Source organism: Lissotriton vulgaris, chromosome 8, assembly GCF_964263255.1.
Source record: "Lissotriton vulgaris chromosome 8, aLisVul1.2, whole genome shotgun sequence".
Classification (NCBI taxonomy): Eukaryota; Metazoa; Chordata; class Amphibia; order Caudata; family Salamandridae; genus Lissotriton; species Lissotriton vulgaris.
The window spans coordinates 143,483,398-143,509,952 of NC_141696.1; the positions used below are offsets into that span (position 1 = coordinate 143,483,398).

The 26,555-nt window shown below is 44.0% G+C and overlaps 2 protein-coding genes across 3 annotated transcripts in view; one reads left to right on the forward strand and one right to left on the reverse strand.

The window, feature by feature from the left end:
* The window catches only part of FAM168A (family with sequence similarity 168 member A), a 489,029-nt gene that overhangs the window by 85,427 nt on the left and 377,047 nt on the right, over positions 1 to 26,555 (forward strand). The gene's annotated exons all lie outside the window — the stretch shown is intronic.
* On the reverse strand, positions 17,933 to 24,346 carry LOC147693633 (uncharacterized). Its single transcript, XM_086933245.1, has 2 exons — positions 22,003 to 24,346; positions 17,933 to 19,699 (listed from the first exon to the last, which is right to left on the reverse strand). The coding sequence occupies exon 1, from the start codon at positions 24,064 to 24,066 to the stop codon at positions 23,065 to 23,067; it is 1,002 nt and encodes a 333-aa protein (XP_086789371.1). The 5' UTR covers positions 24,067 to 24,346; the 3' UTR covers positions 17,933 to 19,699; positions 22,003 to 23,064.

The window sequence follows — 26,555 nt, forward strand, 5'->3', positions numbered from 1 at the left end:
CTTCGTAGTGGCGGGAATTTTCTTGCTCGGCCTGGATTGCGATACATTTTCTGTAGCAAAGTCTTTAAAAGCTTGATTTCCAGCTCTCCAACACAGGTATAACTTCCAGAGGCACCACACATGGGCCAAGCAATCCAGGAAGGACCGAACTCTCTCAGCAGAGCTCAGGGAAGCTGGGGGGGTGAAGTCCTTTTGTTCCCGGGACTTCAGAACAGGGAGCCAGCTCTTCTCAGGCCCTTGGAGATTCCTTCAAGCAAGGGGACACAGCACAAAGCAAAGTCCTTCCCCTCTCCTTGGCAGCAAAGCAACAGCAGGTCAGTCCAGCAGAGCAACAGCAGGACAGTCTTCCTTCTTAATGAATGTGTCCTTCCCATTCATTAAGATAATATGGACATTTGCTCACCAACTATTAAAAAAATGTATCGGACTTGTATAGTTCAATACACAAAGCCTATTCCTGTAATCATATCTTGCACAACCTAATTTACTGTGTTTTATTGCTGCATTTCTATGTCCCCAGGGTAGGAGCTGGTCACTTGCTGGATACCCCCAGTTGCAACGGTTGAGTTCCTAGTTGATTGCCATTAATAAGCTGGATACCTCCAAGTGTTGACCAGTGTGTTCCTAACTGCTTTATGTTATTAAGCCCGATTCTGCAAGGGGTAACCACAGGGTTCCTATCTAGTTGGAAAGCCCGATACACCTCCAGGTGGGGAATTCTGGGTTCTTAGCTGGTTGGTGTTTGGAAGCGGAATGCCTCCAGAAGGTGACCATGGGTTGCTAATTGGTTAAGATGTTAGGAAGCTAGATGCCTTCATGTCGTGTCTAATAGGTTCCTCGTTGGTTGCTGTAAAGAAGTTGTGTTAGAACTGGGGGTCTCTAGTTGGCAGAGGTAGGTACCACTGTCCAAATAGGGACCCTTGCTTCTAGTCAGGGTAAGGAGGAAACCCTCTGAGATAACCCCTGCTCACCCCCTTGGTAGCTTGGCACGAGCAGTCAAGGTTTATCAAAGGCAATGTGTAAAGTATTTGTACCAAAACTCACAGTAACACAGTGAAACACTACAAACTGACTCCACAACAGTATAGAAAAATAAAGGTATTTAATTTAAACTGCACAAGACCAAAACTACAAAAATCCAACTTACACAGTTCAAGAATATGGTTGCTAAAGAGTTCGTAAGGTTCTTAAGGTTAGCGATAAAATTATCCACAGCTGCGTCATGTTTTAGCCACAGTACCTTTGTTAGCGATAAAAAGTTCCAAGCACAGAAGCTGTAGCGGTGAAAAACAAGCTATGTGTTGCTCGTGAGACCCTGGGGAGGCGTTAGCCCTGCTGCAGCAGCAGGCGTGTTGCGACGAATTTGGTCTGTATGGGGAGGAAGGCCACTTGTATGGATTCTGATGCGTAGGTTCTGTAGGAAGTTTTCTCCCGCAAAGGCACGATGCGATGATTCTTAGGTGTAGCGACGATCTCCGGGGCGACGATGCGCGGTCCAGCGGCGATCTTTTTCTTGCAGCTCCTCGATGAGATGGCACTGCAACGATTCTCGCAGCGGCGTGATGCGATGATCTCACCCAGCGATGACCGGCTCTGCAACAATGTTCACAGCGGCGGAAATGCTAACGAAGGGTGCGACGTCTTCAGGCAGCGGGGACAGGCGATGCGACGATCTCTGTCTTCGTAGTGGCGGGAATTTTCTTGCTCGGCCTGGATTGCGATACATTTTCTGTAGCAAAGTCTTTAAAAGCTTGATTTCCAGCTCTCCAACACAGGTATAACTTCCAGAGGCACCACACATGGGCCAAGCAATCCAGGAAGGACCGAACTCTCTCAGCAGAGCTCAGGGAAGCTGAGGGGGTGAAGTCCTTTTGTTCCCGGGACTTCAGAACAGGGAGCCAGCTCTTCTCAGGCCCTTGGAGATTCCTTCAAGCAAGGGGACACAGCACAAAGCAAAGTCCTTCCCCTCTCCTTGGCAGCAAAGCAACAGCAGGTCAGTCCAGCAGAGCAACAGCAGGACAGTCTTCCTTCTTCAGTTTTAGCTTTCTCCTTGGCAGAGGTTCCTTCTTGGTTCCAGGATGATCTAATTTTCGGTTGTCAGGGGTCCTGTACTTATACCGCTAAAAGTCTTTGTTCTCTTTGTGCAAGTGGGCCCTGAGCCCAGTCTGAACCAGTTCTGGGTGTTCCTTGAGCACTTTGTTTTCCTGGCTTCGCCTTTCCTTTCAGAGTGAGGGGTAGGGTCGTCAGCCGCCCAGCAGGAGGTGGAGCCAGCATTGTGGAAGGCAGGCACAGCCCTATTCAGGCCCAGGTGCTATCTCCTGCCACCACTCAAGTTTCAAATGTAGTCATTCAGCCTAGGGCTGACTCAGCCAGCCTCCTGGGGAATCCCCAGCCCCTGTCACTCTCAAACCAGACAGTTAATTCACAAACAGGCCGAGGCAAACAGAAAGGTCAGACAAGAGAACAGCAACTTTCTAAAAGTGCTGTTCTCAAACACAGGATTTAAAAACAACCTTTCCTAAAAGATGTGGTATTAAATTCTGAGTTTAGAGATACCAGATTTGTATGTCATATCTTGTTCCTATGGGAAGATATGCTGGTAGCCACTGTCGCCAGTATCCCCCACGATAGCCTATGGAGCAAGATAGCCTTGCAGCAGTGAAAAACGAAAATGGCTGTAATTCACTACCAGAGCATGTCACCTGCACAAGTGAATGAATGAATGAATGAATGAATGAATGGTTATTTATAATGCGCGGACTTAGCCCAAGGGCATCAAGGCGCAGACTAAAACATAAAATATGACTAGACAATTACAGATACAGAAAACAAACAGCAGATAAGATTCAGTCATAGGCCTGGGAGAAGAGCCAAGTCTTCAAGAGCTTCCGAAAAGAATGAATGAATGAATGGTCACAAGTACATGCTCTACCCTGCCCAAGGGGGTACCTTGGGCCTTCTATAGGGGTAACCAATGTGCACATGTAGGGAAGGGTTAGGCCTGGTCAGTGACCAGGAGGACATGGCAGTTCACAGACTGCACACAGGCACTGCGGTGGCAGGCCTGAGACACCATTTTAGGGCTACTTATGTGGGGGGCACAATCAGTGCTGCAAGCCCACTAGCAGCATTTGTCATCACCAGCCCTGGCACACCCTGTGCACTTTACTAGGGACTTCTTGGTGATAGAAATATGCCAATCATGTATATCCAATCATAATAACAATTTACACAGGGAGCACTTACACTCTGACACTGATCAGCAGTGGCAGAGTGTCCAAAGCATATAAACCAGCAAAAACGAAATCCAGCACAGCATCAAAAATACAGGAGGTAGAGGCAAAAAGATAGGGGAAACCACGCCAAAGATGCCAGGTCTAACAAGTTTTAAATCACATGCCACAGGGTTCCTAATTGGTGGGTGTTTGGCAGCGTGATACCTTCAGGTGGTGACCATGGGTTTTAAAGCCAAATTCCGCCTGTCTCCTAGTGGGTGGTGGTCAGGAACCTTTGTATCTTAAAGTTGACCAGAGTTTTAGCTGTTTAGTGTATGAAGCTGGATACCTCTACTTGGTGTTTACAGTGTTCCTAACTAATTGATGTTATGAAGGTGTTAAGAAGCCGGATACCTCCTGGTGGTGACCATAACGTTCCTATCTAGATGATGTTAAAAGCCAGGTACCTACCTCCAGGTGTTGACTGAGGGGTCCATAGCTGGTTAGTGTTAGAAAGTTGAATAACTCAAGATGGTGATAAATGAGTTCCTAATTGGCTGGTGTTAGAAAACTGGATAAATCCAGGTGGTGACCAGTGGGTTCCTACATGGTGGTTGTTAGTAAGCTGGATATGTGCATGTGGCAGCCATAGCTTATTAGCTGGGTGTGTTAGGAAGCCAGATACCTTCAGACGATGACCACAGAATTCCAAGCTGGTTGTGATGTTAGTAAGCAGAATACATCCAAGCGATTCGCACTGGGTTACTAGTTGATTAGGGTCAGGAAGTCTGATACTTCCAGGTGCTAACTAAAGGATGTTAGCTGGTTGAGATGTTAGAAAGCCAGATACCTCCATGTGGTGACCTAGGGGTTTCTTAACAGTTGGTGTTAGGTAGCTTGATACTTCCAGGTATTTATAACTTTGTTGCTAGCTTGTTGGTGTTAGGAAGCCGAATACGTCTAGGTGGTGACCACAGGCTTGCTGGTTAGTTGAGAAGTTAAGGAGCCGGATACCTCCCTTTGAAGACTACTGGGTTCCTAGCTGGTTGCTGTTTGGGAGCTGGATATCTCCATCTGGTGTGCGGGTACCTTAGTTGGCTGGTGTTAAGAAGCTTTATACCTCCAGGTGGTGACCAAGGGGTTCCTGTCTGGTTGGTGTTAGATACCTTCAGGTTGTGACATGGGTGGGTATCGGGAAGCTAGATATCTTGAGATGGTGACCTCAGAGTTTTGGCTGATTAGGGTAGGAAGTGGGGTATTTCCAGATGGTGCCCCCTGGATTTCCAGCTGGTTGTTAGAAAGCTAAGTATTTCCATGTGGTGACCATGGGTTGCTAGATCGTGGTGTCTTTGGAGGACTTTAGCTGGTGACCCTTTGGGTAACTGGCTAGGTGGGTTTTTGGAAGGGGGCTGTCCCGGAGCTTATTGCCTGGTTGTTAGATGTTTGGGTCTTTGAGGAAAGATGGTTCATCTAGCTGGTGGCTCATAGGACTTCAAGCAGGTGGTACAAGCTCCCAAATACACCCTGGCCCCCTTAAGGGCCTCACTGAACGCGTCAGCCAGACTGGTCACTGGTACCAAACGAAGTGAGCACAAATCCCCAATCCTAAAATCGCTTAAATGGTTGCCTTATGAAGCGCAAATTCAGTTAAAGATTGCCGTTCTAGCGCACAAAGCCCTGCATTTCAAAACTCCCAGGTATCTAGCGCAAAAGCTTGAATTATCCTGCAGTGGAAATGCATCAAGAAGCGCTATCCCTCTCCTCCTGAAACCACCCATCCTTAGGAAAAAGAGAATCTGGGTCCGAGCCTTCTCCGGCGCGCCCCAAGGATTTGGAACTCTCTCCCAGAATCTCTTCAACGACTGCTTTCAAACTGGAAGCCAAAAGATTCCTATTGAACAAATTTTTACCTTGATTTGTGCTTAATTCGCTTGTTCGAAATCTCTGTTCCAACGTTTGTACCCGCATATGATGCTGCTCCTCTTTACCGCATTCTACGTCCCCCTTCGCAGCCCTTTATATTCTTGTGTTTCTTATTACTCCCTGTCAATCACTTGTTCTGGGAAACAGGCGAGTATTCCTGTGGTATATTCCTACTTGTTGTCGTTATGGGATCTATGCTCCTTTTCCGCATTACTTACTTGCTTATTGTACTATTCTCCTTGATTCTTTTGTTCTGGGATTAAGGTGTTTATTTGTCTGAGATTTAGGCGAGAATTCCTGTTGTGTATTCTTACTCTTGTCAATATTGGATTGATGTCCTTCCCTCCTTACTTTGTAAAGCGCTCTGATATCCTCCGGGATCTTGTTCGCGCTATATAAAACTTTATAAATAAATAAGATCAACAGAGCCCTTAAGTCTCACTTTGTACATTGCCAATCGGGTGAGCTTGTTAGTGTTTTTTTCCTCCCGCGTGATGCTCTACAGTCTGAGGTCTCCCGCTTTTTCGATTTTTTTGAGTTTACCTTTTTAAGTCTCAAACAATGCACTCTTTTTTGTGTAAGAAGATGAGACCACATACTAAGAAGGGACCCAGATACTGGACAAAAATAATACTTGTGATATCATTAACCCCTTTGAGTGTCCTATGAGCACATATTTATACGAGCTGTAATCAAATACACCATTGTACAATAGAATAGTACAATAAGCAAGTAAGTAATGCGGAGAAGGAGCATAGATCCCATGATGACAACAAGTAGGAATATACCACAGGAATACTCTCCTGTTTACCAGAACACGTGATTCACAGAGAGTAATTAGAAAAACAAGAATATAAAGGGCTGCGAAGGGGGGACATAGAATGCGGTAAAGAGGAGCAGCATCATACGTGGGTACAAAGATTGTAGGAACAGAGATTTCGAACAAGTGATCCAAGCACAAATTAATGTAAAATGTGTTCAATAGGAATCTTTTGGCTTCCAGTTTGAAAGCAGTTGTTGAAGAGATTCTGGGAGAGTTCTAATCAGTGCATTTACCGCCAGAGTGGTGCTACAATGTGCCCTAACACGGGCACTGATAGTTTTTCAGTATTACTGCACATTTCTAAATGCAGGGTATTGCTGCATCCCCATCTATGCCCAGGTGCAATAAGAGTATTAGTGTGTTCGCTGTCCTTCTTTAAAATTAGCACCAGACTCCAAATTAGGTTATTATTCCCCATCTCTGTCTTTGCTCTTAAGCTATGAATGCTTTGAAAGTCTTATTCTTCATTAGAATTACACATTTTCCCAGAGCACATCTGTTAACCAGGCACATGCGGTTCTCGCTTCTATATGGTACACACTTCCCCCTCAAAAGTGCTGTTAATTGCAGATCAGGGTCATCTTAAGGGTTTCGGGAGCCCCAGGCAAGAAATATTTTTGGGGACCCTCTTTGGAACAACTTTGAATTTAATTACCCTTTTTAGCAAATTCAAGCCCTATGTTGGCTAACAATACTGAATGTTAAGTGGAAGGTTACGATACAGAAATGAGCGAACTTATTACAAAGGCAGACCTATTGTCTTTGTCAACGCCTGTCTCTGCATGTTTTCAGCTCCGGCCTAGCGTCAACCGCTCAGAGCTGCTGATTCCCACACTCATTGGAATCCAGTTCTGGAAGATGCTGACCATACAACCCACAGGCATAGGCCACCGCCAACTCTGATACACTTGCATTGCAGCTCGAACACAGCCTTTTAAATTCCTCTCCTTGGGTCACTTGAGTTTAAAAAGCAATAGCCGCAGTCTTGAACTAAATCATATTTACTGCTCAGATTCCCGCTTGATGGTTTAATCAAGCCGAAAAAGAGTTTTGGGGTTTTACTTTTTTGACGTTGTATCTGTCTGTGTGTTATTTTTTCACAGGTGTAGGTAAAGGTTTATGGGCTGACAGTCTCAATAGCACCAGCCCTCATTTAAAATCAGCAAGTGCAGTTTTCACATGACATGGGCAACATACTTTACTGACCACTTTCTGCATTTTTTAAAGAAATCTAAAATTCAGTCACAGGTAATATTGCAAAGGTAGCTGATTAATTGAAGGTCGCTGCCTTGAACATGCACCTGTTGACTCCTTTTCGATGCACATGCTTCTAGAATGAAGGAAATGGTCACATTTCCAGTACTCTTGAAATGTGCAAAGATCTTTCATCTGCACTGTCTTCTTTTCAGGCAGGTTTATGCACGATCCTGCATGCTGAACAGAAAGTTCCTTTGGCAATACAGAGAACATTTGGCAGGGAGGTCGGCACTGATTTACAAGAATATATTATAGGCCTATATATAGTGTTAGTTTCTCAGAAATAATTTGATTTGCTTCTTTTTCCTTGGTTATTATAGAAAAAAATTGATTGTTGCATAAGCAGTCCTTCTGAAGGGGATCAAACGATGCAAAATAAACGCAATTGATTTTCTTTTGCATATGTTTCAGGAGGAGATTGGCATCTCCATTTCTCCCTGTCAATCAATCTTGCTCTACTCCTGTGTCCAGAGGTTTTAGATCTCCGATTTATCAAGCTGTGGGAAAACGGAAAGGATCGATGGAGAGAGAATTTCTTTTTGAAACCACGGTTGTGTGAACGGGTTGGCAAAATATTTTGCAGAAATATGCAAGCATGAGGAATCCACATTTTCTTTAGTTCACCTGCGCAGCACATCACGCGCCAAGAAATGTCCGCTTCAGTTGCTGATTAGAAGACTGGGCGGATTCCTACCAAGGATCACAAAATAAGAACAGTCATCTTCCGATGTCCCAAAAGAGCAGGAGCAGGATACCCACTATTTTTGCAAATGGGCTCCCATTGGCCAATCAGAAGGCTATAGCCACCAAGCCCAGTTATGGTTAGTCTTTGGCAGCCAAGCATTGTCAAATAGAATACAAGGCCTCTGCATCTAAATTTTGGCTTGTTGTAACCAGCTTAGGTTTCATCTGGCAAGTACCTAGTTCAAAACATCAAGTCAAGATGATTGCAGGCTGGGTTTTTACTTTTCCCCAAATATTTATTTGTTTGTTTTAATTCAGTCAAACAGGAAAGTAGTGTGCCTCACTGCACAATTTTAGTACAAACTAAACAAGAATCGAAAACCTGTATTGATTGAAGATTTTTATATGGTATACGCTACTCTACCCCGAGGGATTTCATGTACTTTACAGTCCACAATTAGACAAAAGACTGTAAACTCAGAAATGCACTGAAACATGAGAAAATCAATACAGCATTTAATCTTCAAATAAAGGGAGAAGTTGGCATTGGTAAGCCAGGGGAAAAGTGTGCAGAGTAACTCGGAAACTCTACATGGTTGGGTGCAACAGACAATGGTGGTGTGGGGGGTGCAGTGGCATAGGAAAGAAAGGGAGGAAGTTGAGAATAAAAAAAAAAGTGGACATATGTTCAAGTGGAAAGAGGTGGTATTGTTGAATGTTACATATTAATACCTTACATATTTTGCATGGGCCTTTTAAATTTCAACCTCTAATCTGTTTACAATGTAGCAGGCCGTCTAAGTGGTTATATTGATTAACCATGTCCATTTGCCATTAATAGCAGCTTTGAGGTGATTGATCCCTTTCATAAAAATCTTACCTTACAAATAAATCCAGTTTTAATCATCATCCTACAAAAGGCTAGCAAAAACTACATCAAAGAACTTTGCTGTATGGTTTCACCTCACTGCTACACCTGTGATCCAGTTCTATGTGCTGTACACGAACTTAATGTGGTCCTATTCTCTGTTAATCCACTAATCTGTGCATTTTCTTTCTATGGTTATTAAAACACACATTGGCAATGCCAGTAGTTCTGACCTCAGCAAACTGGTTTCAAAGGTATTTTTTTCCAAATTTTTAATGCAAACTTATGTTTCATAAATAAAAAGTAGAAGCCAAAACATGCCTTCACTTAGCCATGATGGCCGTTGCTTGCAATAAAAAAACAAACCCATTTTTAAGAAATAACCAAAGCAAAGAAGTTTAATAGAACAGGACACATGGTTTATTTATTTTTTATTTGAAAGATTTTATATAGCGCTGGCTAGACCCGAAGGTATCAGAGCGCTTTACATGAGTATCAGACCATAGCTGCAGGATACATCGTTACAAGGTTACACAGTTTCAGAGCATAGTTACGTAGTTACATGTTAGGTCGAGAAAAACAATAAGGACATATACATAAGGGAAAGAGCAGGCATGGGCGGAGATTCAGTGGAGAGGGTGTAGGAGCAGAGGAAGTAGACCAAGAATGAGGAGGGAAAGAGGTGGGGAGGGTGAGAGACCGAGCATGAAAGAGAAGGGGGAGGGTGATGAGGGCACAAACCGGTAGAAGAGTAAAAGCTGCGTCCAGAGTCCGGTAAGGTGTGATCCCAGGGGAAATAGAATCATTCCCACGTTTCCGTTGCGTGAGGCTCCCTTAACGCTGTGGACTCTCTCAGAGGGGTCTCTGAGACTCCAAGGCCTAACTACTGGATCCTTCCCCAACAAGGGGAGAGGGAGTGCTTTGGCAAGGGGGACAGTGCTTTGGCAAGGGGCGCCATACCATAACCTCAACTGTGAGTGGCTCCCTTGATGCTGTGGACTCTCTCAGAGGGATCACTGAGACTCCAGAGTATGAATAATGGATCTTTCCCAACAAGGGGCGAAAGAGTGCTTAGTCAAAGGGCACAAGGGACAGGGGGTTAGGAGGCGGGTCAACAGAGGGGTAACATACGACAAGAAAAAAATCACATTAATTACAAAAAGATAACACATTCAAACCCAGGGTAAATTAGCGATCCAGTACAAGACGGGGTCCTCGAAAGGCAAGAGTCAGGGAGACCCGGGAGACAAAGGGAGGGAGTCGGCGAGTTGTAGAGTCCCACAAGGAAGAGATACTGATGAAAGAAAAGGAAATGTATAAGTTGTAGAGTCACGCATGAGAGAGATGCAACCGGGCAAGCTCAAAATCGCAAAATAGTGATAGTAAGTACAAAGAACTACTACATATACTAGTGGTTAGAGTTGTGTCTCTGCAAATAGAAAATTCACTCAGGATTCAATTTTCACAACGAATTAGGCTAAAAACCATTATATGATACTTATCTACATACTGCACGAGAAACAAGACATCCAAGGGGGTAGGGAGAGGGAGGGCGGGAGGGGGGAGATGAGATAGGTGGGAGGAGAGCCGGGGGCCTGGAAGGGGGAGAAAGAGAGAAGGCAGTCCAGCCGAGGAGCAATGGCTGAGGGTCGGCAGGATGAGGTCTAACTGACCGAGGGAGAGGAAAAGGAACAACAAAATGGTGGCTCTGAGACGTGGATATCGAAGGACAGCCATGATAGGATGCACAATGCAGAATATCACCAGTGTGACCGTAAACAGGGGCCAGGGATTTGGGTATGCCCTCTCCCGCCGTGTGGGGAAGTCCATGGGCTGGCTAGTCAGCTCTTGCCGGTCCCAAGGTTCTCACTATATCAGGGCAGTCCACCAGGACCACCCCCGTCGCAGAATGAAGGCCCCTGTCCTGGCAGACAGCTGTCTCTAGGCCTGACAAACAGAAACTTGGAACCCAACCTAAAGCAGTTTTTTGCCATTTTGAGAAGTGTGTATCACTACAATTGTAAGACCATTGTGTATTTAACTTTTATTGTCTAAGTCTAAAGGCTTTTTTCATGTTATTTTTTGAGGCACTCTCACTTTGTTTATTTATTAGCAGTTTTATATAGCGCAAACCGTTCCGAAAAACGCCCAAGCAATTTACATAGACTCATGTCCATAATATGCTTATAGGAAAAGACAATGTACAAAGGAAACGCTAATCATGGAGGAGATAAATGACCAAGGTTATTAGCAGTTGCACAGCAATTTAATACTTGCGTAGTTTGTGTCAGATTAGTTGGGATCAGTTCAGACTTGGGCCATCAAAGACAATTTACAGGAGGAAGAACAACTTAAATAGTGGCGTTGTCTTGATGTGTGGTGGAATGGAGTTTGAGACTGCGGAAGCACTTCCTAGAAAGATAGACTTCTTTCTTTCTTAACAACTGGATTTGCCAGAAGGCGGGTGTGTGGACGCCACAGTTGGGTAGAGAGAGAATCATTTCACTGATGAGATAAATGAGAGTTCCAATATATAGTCAATAGGGTGCCATTTGTGAGTGATCAGATGAGATGTGATGTTATCCTATTTCCTCGCACCTGGGGCTACCCAGGCAGCATCATGTAAAGCACTCTTGAGCAGAGCTGGGCGGAGCTTCGGGATTTCTTTGGACATGGAGTTGCCATAGTCCAATCCCGATAGCACCAGGGATTGAAGTTTTACTCATTTAATTCTCCACCCCAACACACACCAATAACCCGTTGGAGCTAAACATGACCGTACAATGCATGGGTTTCTTCTAAGATGGTGTGTTATCTTTGTATGCTTTTAAAGCCAGTTTTCCTGTTCCTCCCGCTACACCAAACCAAAAAGGCATCCTCACAACCTACCGACATGTGGTAATAAGAGAGCAGTTTATCATGGAATTAACAGCACACATTCATGTCTGATGTCACAGTTTACTTATGCGCAGTGTCGGGCTAGAGAGCTAGGCATGCTTTCTAAAATACACCTACATACCTAAATTTGAGGGCATTCTACAGTCTGACCTGTAGCATGCAGTGTCTGGCTTTGTAGTTCATCGGTTCATTTAGCTGGTGCCAGACATCTTCTCCATAACCCGCCTGTCTCCATCATTCCAGAGAGGTTGAGCGCTACAGAAATGCTAATTAACATAAGCAGTAGTGGCACGATGGAGTCCTACATCTAAACCAGCCTTTCATCCTTCCGATTTCGATACAAATGAGTCTTGAGTTTGGAACCAATAACAATCCCTTACTCAGCACCAAGATACCCGTTCGGATAAGTGCGTTGTGTTATCTTGCAATAATAGTGTATGACAAAACCAAATGATAATTTAACTATGATTGAGGAGAAGGGGAACCCATCCCTGCTGAATACCCTTGTTACTCTACACCAGACCAGGCCAGAAGTGTATTGTTGCTCGAGGAGGTTGTCTTGAACCAGGTATCGGTAAAATGCTGAAGACTCATTGGAAGCTTACTATCAAGGGAATCATCACTTATTTCCTCTTTGGATAAAACCTAAAAGTCTTCATCAGGTTCTCAACCCACTCAGTTAAAATAAGCAGTCAGCTTCTTATGTCTTCTCTAAGTAGAAACTCGGTGGGGTGGCTGCACAAACCTCTAGAACTTGCTTTTGACCGTCTTGGAATAGGATGAACCCAATCACATTATGAAAATATCCTCTCCCCCTTCAGTTCCACCTTAAGCAATTTCTTGCTCCCTCAATGGCTAACTCTCCCCCATCCCGACCCAATGCCCACATTCTGACTTCTAACTCGCACTACGCTCCCCACCCCTATCCTACTATTTCTCCTTTCTTCCCACAGTTGCATGCAAAGCACTGTGCGCCCAATACAATGATATACTGACCTATACAAAAGTCAATTAAATACAATCCCTTTCACTGATTCCCAGATTTTGAAGTTGGGAATGTGAAGTTCATAATATTGGGCATTTCACTTGCTTGTGTACGTGTTGCTTGCCTGTGCACTATAAATGGATCTTTCACTCCTTTACTTCCTGAGTGGAAAACAAAATCGGGGTAGAGGTAGAGCAGCAGGGGATTTATTTGCAATAAGGAGCTAATATCCTTGAACGAAGGCCTCAGAGCAGTCGGTTTTATGTAAGGAATGTATTATTTATTTTGAATCTCTGCATCTAGGGATCTATGTACATACATATTGTCTTCTCAAAACATCATTAAACAACGAGAGAGAGGGAGTTAAAGGAGCACTCTTGGTCCCCCAAATTGAATAGTCAAAAACAACGTTAGAGCGTGCCTTCTTAAGAGAAGAGCGAGCATGAAGAATCGGACTTGATTCTTTAGAAAGCCCTCACTCACCAACCTAGTTGGTGACATGCTTCATCATTGGGCCCCACCAGGAAGGTTGAGTACCTCCCCGGTGTGCTTCGACGACAGAATTACTGCCGAGCAGGTAGGTTTTGTGAGGGTGATTGTGAAGTGAGTTTAAAAGTGTCTTGGTTGTGTCCAAAAATTGTTTTATTCGTCGGCTAACCAGGCACGAGTAAAAACGAAGTGAGCGATGTATGTGCTGGATAGATTGGTCAGCAATGTCTCACTGTGTGTGGTCAACATGTTTCTGCCTATCTGGTGCTAATCACTAGGCGTTCTTCAGGACCAAGGTGTGGACCCCGGCGGTATGAGCAGGCTAAGGCTCACCCTAACCAGGAGAGCCTTAGCGTGAAAATGCAGTAAAACATTTTTGGAACCTGTTATTGCTATCACTTTGTTTTTACTCGTGCCTGATTGGCCGACGAATAAAACTATTTTTGGACACAACCAAGACACTTTTAAACTCACTTCGCAATCACTTATCACCCTGACAAAACCTACCTGCTCTGCAGTAATTCTGGTGTCGAAGCACATCAGGGAGGTACTCAACCTTCCTGGTGGGGCCCGATGATGAAGCATGTCACCAACTAGGTTGGTGAGTGAGGGCTTTCTAAAGAATCAAGTCTGATTCTTCATGCTCGCTCTTCTCTTAAGAAGGCACGCTCTTCTGTTGTTTTTGACTTCTCAAAACATCAACATGTTTCAGCCAAACCCATTCAGTTCCTTTGGCAGCCTATTTCAGGATAATTAGGTCCATTGAGCCTGGGAACTGCAATCGGTACATAAAGCCTCTCCAATATCATCCTCTGGTCGGATGCACACAGGTAACAGTAGAATGTAATTGTTAAAAGAAACTTTAAATGAAAGTGTATATGCACGGAGTGTGAATCTAAAACAGTACTCTGGGTGGAAGAATATACTGAAGAGGTAGAAAAGTATGGGGGTTAAAGTATCACATTGAGCTGAAAATGTAGCAAGGGGACTGGTAAAATTAAGCACAACACAAACAAAATCAGCTTCTTCTGTACTGTGATACTAAGTCTAACAATTCAATTTTATAGCGTTTGCATGGTAAGGAACTAAAATGAAAATAACATTGGAGTCTATAGACAGTGGTACAGTATGAGCCCAAAAGCCCAGCTCTATCTCCGCAATCTTCAGAGACTTCCCTTTCTCTGTGTAGCAAAATAAAACCCTGATCCCAAAATAAAAGTTCCACTGTCCATTTAATAGGACTGCTGTGTATATGCTGGTCAGTGAGGAAAGCAGCAAACTGTTGAGGGGACTATTTACAACTTCAGATATTACCAACAGTGAGTGTTCCAGAAGGGGAGCTACTGCTGCTTAACCTTCAAGGTAGACATTGTGGTGGTAACACAATTTAGGGGTCAGCAGCTCTTAAAAGTCTGCTTGCTGTCACATTGTTCCTGTGGTTGACGCACCCAGTGGAGCATAAATTACATGCACATAATAACTCCTATAGATTCAGAAGAAAGTGATCTGATTCCTTGAGGCAGAGTGTATTTTCCTAAAGAGAGTTTGTCAATTCTGGCTCTGGGATAAGATTCAAAGACTTGTCCCGCAAAACTGTCAGCCCGTACCAGCTTTCATTTGCCTCAAAGTCTGGTGAGGAGACAGTTGTCATCCTCCAGGGTGGGTGGGGTACACTTTGTTTGCTGCTGGGCCCACCAAACATAAATTTAAAATAAAAAAGGAGCACAGGGGACTGGAGGAACGGGTGGGAGGAAACAACCGGGAGTAGCAAAGGGGGATAAAATTGGGATGTATGACGTTACAACGCATACTTTTACATCGCATACCATTACAACGCGATTTTTACAACGCAGGATCCTTTACAACGCATGTCATTACATAGCAGATGCTATTACAGCGCATGCCATTACAACGTAAGTATAGGTAAGTATATCTTTTTTTAAATAAATTGTAATTAATTTAATTTTAATTTATTTAATTTAATTAATTTAATTTATTTAAAGTCGTTTTTTAAAAAACTGAACCCTAAAAATACCCCTGTACCCCATAACCCAAACCTAGCGCTGAACCCTAAAAATACCCCTGTACCCCATAACCCAAACCTAGCTCTGAACCCTAAAAATACCCCTGTACCCCATAACCCAAACCTAGCCCTGAACCCTAAAAATACCCCTGTACCCCATTACCCAAACCTAGCCCTGAACCCTAAAAATACCCCTGTACCCCATAACCCAAACCTAGCCCTGAACCCTAAAAACACCCCTGTACCCCATAACCCAAACCTAGCCCTGAACCCTAAAAATACCCCTATACCCCATAACCCAAACCTAGCCCTGAACCCTAAAAATACCCTATACTCATACTTATTTTTTAAAATTACTTAAATTAATATATTTAATTTATTTTATAAAAATACATAAATTAATATATTTATTTATTTTTAATATTAATTAAATTAATTAAATAATGTTAAATAAAATATAAAATACAATTAAAAACTTACCTATACTTACGTTGTAATGGCATGCGTTGTAATAGCATCTGCTATGTAATGTCATGCGTTGTAAAGGCATGCGTTGTAATGGATCCTGCGTTGTAAAAGTAGCGTTGTAAAAGTTGCGTTGTAATGGTTGTATACCATAAAAGGGATATAAAGCAGTGTGGGGGGAGGAGGCTAAAAGCAGCAACTGAGAGAGAGTGCAATACAAGGTTGAGCGAGAAGCTCATGAGTAACAGAACAACACAAAGCATAGGGGCAGGGGAGTTTGGTGGAGGAGAAGCACACGAAAGAGCTAGCAGCATACGAAGGAGAACAGACAACATGAGGCGTCCTATTTGGCAGGGAGGGCAAGCACAAAGGGATATGACTGGAAAACCCATGCGCTCTCATGAAGTGGTTAACCAAAAAGAAAGTATTTCCCTATAAGTGAGCAGTGGAATGATACAAGTCAGCCAAGGAAAAGACTGGCAAAGAGGCTGTGCTCCAGGGAAGGGGTAGACACAAGAAGATGAAGACAACCTATCGGATAAGAAGCAAGTAAATGAGAGTGACGGTAAAGCCAAAAAATGGTAAGTGCTGTAAGTCTCTAGTTTTTAGGAAGACCAGAATAGGTCTTTCACAAACAGACAGCTTGTCCTTTCGGTTATATGAAATCTAAGAAATGGGCAAGTGAGCCTAACTATGCAGCAGAGCAAGAACCTTTGTACCTACATTCATCCTCAAAACCCTAGTTGTCCGAGTAGTCTTCCTCTGCTAAAAATCCTTCACCCCTTCCTCACTAACAACATCCAGCTCACTGCGCTGACTGGAATACTCAGCATTTTATAAAAGATTAATAGCCCCAGTAATAGCAATAGTCTCAACTCCAAAGTTACAAAATTCCCTGTGTTCTAATTAAGTTGCTGCTTTCATATAGTCTACCTTTGAAATTTGTTGAATGCATTTTCTCTCTCTAGTGTTGGACCTTTTCTGTCAGATTGGGTGGGCACTAGAAAGATGCTTCAATAAAAAATGGGTCACTTGCACTGACATCTCCTTTGGGCTCTGCTCCCTGTATAATTTTAGTCATTTCCTATTCATTTGCATTCCTTTTCATATGAAGCTGTAGAATTTATTTTCCAAGGGTATTGCGAGTAACCCTGCATCCTGCTGGGGAATTCAGATATATGTCAGCGCTCTGTGATTTGACTCTCTATCTTGTACCAAGTGTCTAGGGGTTTTACAAGCTGTCGGTTTGTCAAGTGGCTGGTGATCGGTCGACTGTGAGATGCAGGTGACTAAAATATCTAATGGTTATCGCTATGGAAGCGATTGTGCTTCTAGTCTAAGTAAAAGCATGTAGTGCTCTTTCTGCTGGCTTCAATACAGTCTTTTCTCCTCCAGGCCTGATTATCATTTCTTCTATTTTGTTACAAAGAGCCGTTTAGCTGAGACGGCTGCTCAGATAAAAACACCGGCTGGTGGTTAACTCCTTCCATGCTCATGACGAGCTGAGCTCGTCATGAGCCACTGTGCTCCGGTGCTCATGACGAGCGCAGCTCGTCATGAGCCGTGGAACGCTCGCATGCAGGGATAATTCCCCTGCTGTGCTGAGCGTTCCACGGGAACGGGTGTGGTCATGACGAGCTCTGCTCGTCATGAGCATGCGGGTGCCGTGCCGCCCCCCCCCCCCCCACCCCCCCCCCCCCAGCACAGCGGGAAAATAACCCCCGCAGCGAAGGGGTTAATGTAGTCTATGGTGACAAAAGGCAGCTAGCACGCTAACCCAGTCTGGCATCTTTCTGACACTAGTGCTGTCGTGCCCCAGCTCTTTATCTCCTCTGTACACCATAGCACTCTGAGGAATTGGCAAGTTTACATCTACAAAAAACTCAAACACATAAAACCAAATGTTTTAAATCCGACTAGTAAGAAAATTACAAAAATGATGTGCAGAAAATGTGACTAATGATGTCTTAACCAAAAACATAATTTGTCACATTTCTACCCATCATTTTTGTAAGTTGCACTTTACTGTCTTTTAAGTCGGCAACCATTTGCAGAGAGCTACATTGATCTGAAAATCTTCTGTGTGAAACATCCCCGGCAATGTATTGAATTGTCCACATCTGTATTGGTTAATTTTTGTTGAACTACAAAAAAGTGATCCTATAGTTTCCAGTATATTATGAGTTTGATACCTGGTGACACCTTAATGTATTAAATTTTCACATTCTTCAAAAAGAAAAATGTTGAATGCATTAAGTGCAGGTTGGTTGTATCAAGGCGTTTTAGTGCCCGAAGGTCCATTGTAATGTGAATGCAAACCACCACTGTTCGACTTTATGTATTCACAAGACCTTTTCAGGGTCAGCTGCACCATTTGCCAAGTGTACAAAAAAGCAAATATTGGTAAAACCAGTAGATCTTGTTTTTGTTTGGGGAAGTGTTTGTTGCAGGGCGACTGCGAGTATTTCCTCAATTTGTGCCAGAAGGAAAATCTTCTAACGAGCTACAAACTTGAGATATATGGAAGCCTGGAGTAGGGTTATTTGCTAAATAGAGTATATTATCGGAATTAACTTGTTCCCTCAAAGAGGGATGTTCTAAAAAATAAAAACTGTCAAGTAAGTGGGGAACTTAAAAGGTATAATCAGCAAAATGTTGCATATGAGATGATTTTGACAAAGGCAGGTAGGCGCTTCAGAAACTAAATCCTGCAGTTAAAACATAACCAGGTCTTTAAAAAAAATTGCATTATAAAACACACATTGTCACTCTTTTATAAGCTATATATCATGTCAGATCTGCCACGTAACAAAAGGGCTATTTGACCCCATCACCAAAATCAAATGAGAACACAGATATGACCATGTAATCATCCTGAAAATGCCATTGGCTTGATGGACAGCCCATCAAAATAATAGCAAAGCATAAAAAACTAATGAAAGCTAATAGTTGGAGGGAGCTAACCCGGAACACAGTCTCTTTTTGTACTTTATATTTTACTTAAAATTCTTTTTATTTATTTTTTATTTATTTTTTTAGCATGAGGTCTTTCAGTGGGCTAAAGAGGTGTATAACCAGAACAAATTAAAGTGAATTAGGCAGTGCAAGGATGAAAAAATACCATGCAGCTCTGAAACCTAATGGCCCAGACCAGGAGCTTGAATGAGATTATTAGGCGACGGACATGAATTTAGGGTAATGGTTCCGAACGTCGGAGACGACCATTAAGCATGTACTGGCATCTTGGAAAAAGATGAAAAAAGAGCCCACTCCAGGAAATTCTTATCGAAATACCTTTTAAACCTAGATAAATCAGATGTGGCCTTTAAAAGTGAGATACAAGCATTGAAGTCAAAGGCAGGGATAACAAAAGGGGCTCCCGGCGGCCCAGCGCGTCTCTTCATTGTCGGCTCCGCTGCCTCGTCGACCGCCTCCCCTCCCGCTGCTACGCAATGAGTGTTGACATTTCTCATTTGGAGGCTATTTATAGAGGAGCGACTGCTGTGCCGGCATGTTCACCTTCGCCAGTTGATCTGGCAATCTGTAGTTCCAGGTGCTGAACTGTGAGAAATTTAAGTGGATGAATCTTGCTGGGTGCAGAGGCAGGGGAGTGAGAGAGGAGGCGTATGAGGGAGCAAGCGATAGCAGAATCCCGAGGGCTGAAATTTAACAGATGCTTGAGCACCTTGATTGACGTGGTGCGTGCCGCTTGGAGCCTGCACGCTCTTACTTCTGTATTATAACCGTGTTCAATAAATGAGGCTTTCATTCAGTCATCCATGATATCCAGTTGTTTATTTTATTGAACAAGAGCAGGTAGGGGTTCAATTCGCAGCATTAGGCTAAAGCCCAAATGCTGGGCTTGTCAGAAGATGATGATGGAAGGTATCCTGTCTTCTGTTCACTGGAAACCCTGTCCAATCAATGCTTCCTTGGGGGCAACAAGGACATAAATTAACTCTATAGAATTGAAACCTCCTCAAAGGTGCTTTAGTCTAATCATGAAAATGCAGGCACCCAAAAACCGTTCAGACATGTAGGTGCTACCACTATACATGGGAGAAACATCCTATAACAAGCACTGGCGTTGCCAATAGGTTTCGCATTTGGAAAGTTGGAGCTATTGGTTTTGTAAACGTCATTTTATATTTATATATCGTTATTGGCATTGTCAATAACAATATATAAATATAAAATGTCATTTATAAAACCAATAGCTCCAACTTTCCAAATACGAAACCTATTGGCAACGCCAGTGCTTGTTTTACTCGGTGCAGCCACGCAGTGTCTTTTACACATATTTATCCCGCCTTGTGTGAGACACGGCGGCGTTTAGTGTTGTTCATTTAGCCTGCAGCAGGCAGCCTGCCTCGGAAGTGCGGAATCGGGACATACTAAGTACTTGGGCGCCTTGGGCGGGCCGCGGGGCCGGGCCGGAGGTTCTGATGGGGGAGGGGCTGTGCGCGCAGATTTCTTTCACTTTGCCTCCACCTGTTGCCACGCCCCAGCATAATCACTGCAGGCCGGCCAGCACCACCAGGCCGCCGCCGCAGCCTAATCAATTGTAGTACCATTCGTACCTACAAAGGCACAAGGCAGTTTGCAGTGTTGCCAGCAGTGTGTGTAGACTGTGTCCCCCGGCTCACCACGAGTAACGCTAAGATTAGAAGTGAAGCACTTTTAAATTCGGCAAAACCTATTGGTTTTAGCCAGTGCTTGTGTTTTTCGTTTCCGCTCCCTTTGGTTTCTCGCCCTCTGGCTGCCCTTTCGCACCTCCTAAAAGTGCGGCTGTGTGTGTGGGGTAGGGTGGGGGTGTGTATCTTGCCTGCACAACAACAGACCTGGAGATTGGGTCTCCCGGGGAGGGCTTGGTGCTTGAGCGACTCTTTCGGGGTGAAAACACTCGGAAAGGAGATTGAACTGTTGTCACTTAACTTGGGCTGGGCCCTTAAAGACGCACTTTGCTGGTAGATGGTCACTGCTGCCGGGCGCCAGGAAGCCCTGGCTGTCTCCCTGATAAAATGGTGAAAGAGGACTTAACAGAAAGGTTTGAAATGTTGCGATTATTCATTGACACACCCCAGACGCACATCCACCGTGAACAATTAAACGGTTGTGATGTCATGTTAAATTGCGAAATTCAAGCAATTGTAATGGATGTATTTTTGATAAATGCAACTTGTCTAGGGTTTCGGACTGACTATGTTGGCTGTGATATCGTACTTTTCTGTGCTGTAAACTGTGAGCAAATATCTCTAAACTGATCTAATGAATTGTCTTTTACTTACCCTAGTTTCTGTTTATTAGGCTTTCACAATGGTTATTTGCACCATTCCTAGTATTTGCAATATTATTATTGCATCTCCTCGTATAATATATTTCCAATTAAAGTGCGTGTCTAGCCAGAGTGGGAACCCCCCCCCCACCCCCCCACCTCTTTAAGGGGTTCTGAACTGGCTGAAGATAGGAAGTTCGGCCTAGTGCCAAGAAGTGAGGGAGTTGAGTTTTAGTAGCTGTGTCCCTGGGGAATGTGTTTCTTTTGAGCTCATGGTGGACGTATGTGTCGAATCTGAGCTTCTATTTAACCCACAAACTTATACTTCGGCTCTGCAAATTGGTGTGAGCAGTGGAAACCATCACTGACAGGTGGGAAAGCCGAACCGCTTGTCGACTTCTCGGTCCCGCCGTTCAATCGGTTCATTGAAGCCTTTGAGCTCAGACCGTGGAAAGAAGCTGTCAGCAGGCCTGTAAAGAGGGGGTTTGGAGCCTCTCTCCATGGAGAGAAATCAGAGTAGGGTAAATAACACCAGTGGGATAGGGGCTTCGTGGGAGTTGGATGGCTCGGGCCAGAGCAACCGAAAGCAACGTGATGAGAAAGGGAGGGGGAAAACAAGAAAACGATGGGAAGCGAAAAATAGAAACGAAAAAATGACAAGCTAAAACCGGGAAAGCAAGAAAAAAAAGCAGAGGGGACAAGAAAAGGGAAACAGAATACACGTGAGGGAGATTAACGGAGGGAAATAAAAAAAAAAAATGATTGCAAAACAAAACAAGGGAAGTCGGATGGGGGCGGTAGAGCCTGGTGGGGGGGCGGGAATGCGAGCGAGGGGAGAAGTGTGGCAGGCAGATGCGCGGAGGGAAGCCGGATGGGGGCGGGAGAGCCTGGTGGGGGTTGGGGGGCGGGAATGCGAGGGAGGAGAGAAAATGTGGCAGGCGGATTAGGGAGATGCGCGTGCTTGTGTGGTCACGTGACTCGCTTTTGTGGTCACGTGACTCACTTGCACTGTGAAGAAACCGCAGTGGTTTGACGAGTCGATCGAGCCCTTGAATTTTCGCCTATTACATTCGCAAGCGAATGATAATAGGCGAAACCTAAAAATGCTGATAACTTATCCTGTCAACACTTAGTAAATATAGTACAAGGGTCTGTAAAGGTCCAGTAGAATGGGAAAGTCAGTTACTATGTACCTACTGTAGCTTCATTTACTGCGTGTATCATGAGTATCACATCTTGAAACTTACAAACTAAAGTGAAAAGTGCCTGAGCATCTGAGGATTCAAGCATTAAGCAATTGAAAACAACAAAAAGCACCCGCTTGACCTTTGTGTCACCGCAGATGAAAAGTGTGAGAATATAGAATGGAATTAACTTTTTGAGCTAGGTTTCTTGCCTAAACATCAAGTAAATGTTACACCCACACTGCAGCTCCTAAGACATCAGGTGTGGTGAAGCTTTGCGAACCAACACAAACCAACTCTGCTGTTGTTTTCTGTGGGTGTGCACTTTTTAGAATTGTGCTGTTTTTCCTGACTTCAGACCATCCTGTGCGATTTGTACAAAATTTTGTTGTGTAGACTGAACTTGACATGTCTACGGATCTGGCCTTTCTTAAATTATCACATTTTAATCAAATTTTGTGATAGTTGAGTACACAAGGTTTTGCTCAAGTACTCCAGGTTCCAGGGAGTGCATTCTAGTTGCACTTACCAGTGACCCATACTCCTTCTCTTTGAAAGTTGTGTTTTGCAACTACAGGTATACACATAGCAGGGTTGGCTGCCATTGCCAAGCATATGCAGACTGAAGTTATAAGCTTTGTGTATTCCTTCTGCCATCCTATTAGTGGCATTCATGTAGCACTAACTGCCGCTGCTGAGGCAATGAAGCTCTTTCTGGTGATTAGCATATTACTAAGGGCCAAAAATGTTAGTGTTTAGTTTAGTTTTTATTGTGTAGCATTGTGTTTTCAAGCCAACCACGCTTATCTGGAAGAGACTCTGTAGTGAGGTTAACAGAATTCATTGGGTTTAATTTGTGATTGATGTAACGAGGATGACAGGATGGAAAAGTTTAGAGTATTGATAAATGCAATCACGCAATATTGTGTTTAAAACAAAGGGTAGATTATGAGCAGTGGGTTTGGGAGGAAGCATTCAATGGAATGCCTGCAAACTAAGCATTGTATGTTGCGGAAGAATGCTAGGTAGGACAGTTTGTGGAAGAATACTAGGTAGGACAGTTTGTGGAAGAATGCTACGTTGGAAAGTTTGTGGAAAAACGCCAGGTCGGACAGTTTGTGGAAGAACGCCAGGGTCAGACGGTTTGTGGAAGAACGCCAGGTCGGACAGTTTTTGGAAGAACGCCAGGTCGGACAGTTTTTGGAAGAACGCCAGGTCGGACAGTTTTTGGAAGAACGCCAGGTCGGACAGTTTTTGGAAGAACGCCAGGTCGGACAGTTTTTGGAAGAACGCCAGGTCGGACAGTTTTTGGAAGAACGCCAGGTCGGACAGTTTTTGGAAGAACGCCAGGTCGGACAGTTTTTGGAAGAACGCCAGGTCGGACAGTTTTTGGAAGAACGCCAGGTCGGACAGTTTTTGGAAGAACGCCAGGTCGGACAGTTTTTGGAAGAACGCCAGGTCGGACAGTTTTTGGAAGAATGCCAGGTCGGACAGTTTTTGGAAGAACGCCAGGTCGGACAGTTTTTGAAGAACGCCAGGTCGGACAGTTTGTGGAAGAATGCCAGGTCGGGCAGTTTGTGGAAGAACGCCAGGTAGGGCAGCTTGTGGAAGAACGCCAGGTAGGGCAGCTTGTGGAAGAACGCCAGGTAGGGCAGCTTGTGGAAGAACGCCAGGTAGGGCAGCTTGTGGAAGAACGCCAGGTAGGATAATTTGTGGAAGAACGCCAGGTAGGACAATTTGTGGAAGAACGCCAGGTAGGACAGTTTGTGGAAGAACGCCAGGTGGAACAGTTTGGGGAAGAACGCTAGGTAGGACGGTTTGTGGAAGAACGCCAGGTAAGACAGTGGCTTTGTAGAAGCAGAACAGGAATGGAGAGTGGACCCAGGGATTGTCATTTGGGTTGGATTGGAACATACAATGTCTCCAACATGCCTGAAAAAAGTCACAGTATCCGCTCCACACTTCCAAGGCTTTCATGAAACCCACACCAAGGTCTTACCCAGTGTGTGTGTGTGTGTGTGTATACTGTTTGCATGTTTTTGAGTAACTCTAGGAGCCTCATTATGAGTAGCCCGGAAAATGTGCCCATATTTCCCCAACCACTGAAGTTACCAATACCTGGGATACCCGTAATTCCTGGGGTGTGGAACATCTGTCTTATGATGAGTTGGACCTCACGGCTCCTCTAAGAAATGAGGACATACCAGGGGAATTGGCAATTCTGGGGTAGCTTCACTCTATAGTTTATCATTCCCCCCCACCCCACCCCCCAATACTCTCAAACTTAGATTTTGTGCGTTTTCAGCCTCTGAAATCTAAGCGTGAAAGTCACACATTATTTCCCTGGATCTCATAATTTCAATGGGGCCGGTAACATCTGTTAATGGCCCTGTCAGAATTAAGAGCCCTCTCGTAACGAGGGCCTGAGTGTTCAAACGCTTGGAGGATGTTCACAGTAGGATGGTCCTGGCAGTTCAAGGCGTGCTTCTCTGTCTTTGTTCACATAGGAAGAGTTTCAGTTATATATGATGGAACCTTTGCATAGGAAAAACTATGCAAATGTTATGTCTGACAAATTTACAGCAGTTTAGCTCTGTACTTCTAAATGACTGCAGGTCTCTCTTCACAAAGCATACATGACCTGAGGGTGCAGGGTAGCACTGTTTGTTCCCTGTAGCAGGGGTAAGGGGGCAAGCTGGGTACATAGAAGATGAACATAGCAACATGAGACTTCTCTCAAAACAGGTCTGTCCCATGAATAAGTAAAGATGGAAAGCTACACCCATCTATACAAACATACCACAATCATTCCAGGTTTTCTCCTCTGTTTGACTTTGCCATTGTTTTCATTACTGGTATTACATGTTGGAGAAACATGGGATAGCAAAACGTGTGTGAATGGGCACATGCGCATTCATTTAATTTTGTGCAAGCGTGTGCACAGGTGCATGCATGTATGCTCACACATGTTTCTCTGCATTGTGTGATGCCCGGACATTGCTCCTCACACTGTATCAGTTGTGACTTAGAAGTAACATTGATCCTTAACCTCTGTGTTAGCAAAATATTCTACTCCAACCTCTGCATTCTTTTACAGAAATCCAGCCATTCACAGGTTAATCACATCTTCTTGGGTTGACCACGGGTTGCTGACATTGTGTGCTTGTTTGTTGGTTTGTGTGTTTATTATTAGGTCTCAACCATAGGCAGGTTCCGCTGTCAGTTGTCGAATGACCTATTGTGAACAATAACAATACTTGGAATTGGCTTATCATTGGCTTGTATTCTTGTCTGTTTTAAGAATTTGCTTCTTATTCAGTTGCATTGCTTTTCTTCTGGTTTTTATTCCTCTTCTCAAGTTTTTTTTACCAACTTTTGACTGGATAACTTGTAGCCACCAATCCACCAGAGTGCTTGTGTTTCTTGCTCTCCATCCCCACCACTCCAACCACGTTCTTCCATTGCTCCACTGCCCATCCCCATCTTTTTTTTTTTAAAGCTGAGTTTTTGGGGGGATTTTTGAACTTTCAGGGGGCCTGGTAGCTGCAGTTTGTTCTTTGGTCGCTCCTTGCCGAAAGCGTACTTTCGAGCACTATTTAGTAAATTATTCATTCATTTATTTATTTATTTTATTTTATTTATTTTGAAAGTTTTATATAGCGCGAACAGGATCTTTGCAGATATCAGAGCGCTTTACACGGCTGGGAATGCCAGCAAGAGAGTGGGGTTACACATAAGTAGTACAGCAAATAAATAGTACAAGTATAACCGTTAAATGTGTGCATAGATAGTCAGTGGCATCAATCATACAGGTAAGATACATATTCATAGAGTTCGAACAGCGAATTAAATGTGTGCGTAGATAGTTAGTAGCGACAATAATTCAGGTGAAATACATAATCGCGGTGTTACTCCAACACAAAATGGCTCAAGGTGAAATACATAGTCATAGAGATCGAACAAAGTAATACAGGTCAGAGTAGGGTCTTTCCAAATCCAAGCTAATAGGTCAAGTGTATTTGGCCATAAAAATAGCTTTTACTTCTTTCTTAAAGAGTGTGAAGGAGGAGATGAGCCTGGTTTCAGGAGGGAGTGAGTTCCAGATCCTGGGTGCCATTCCTGAGAAAGAGCGTTTATAGGTTTTTACCTTCCGGAATCTTCGAGGTTTTAGCAGAAGATTGTCTGTGCCTCTAGTGTTTCTAGAGCCGCCAGAGATTGACAGCTTCTGAGTGAGGTATCCGGGAGAGCTCAGGTGTAGAGCCTTGTGTGTCATGCAGGCGATTTTCAAATGTATTCTGGCTTCAAAAGGCAGCCAGTCCAGCATTTTCAGATCAGGTGTGATGTGCGAGTGTTTTTTTGATCCAGTGATGAGTCTGGCTCCAGCGTTTAGAGAGGCTCTTAGGGGTGCAGTGCTGGTTAACGGGAGACCGCAGAGGGCGGTGCTGCCGTATTCAATTCGTGGGATT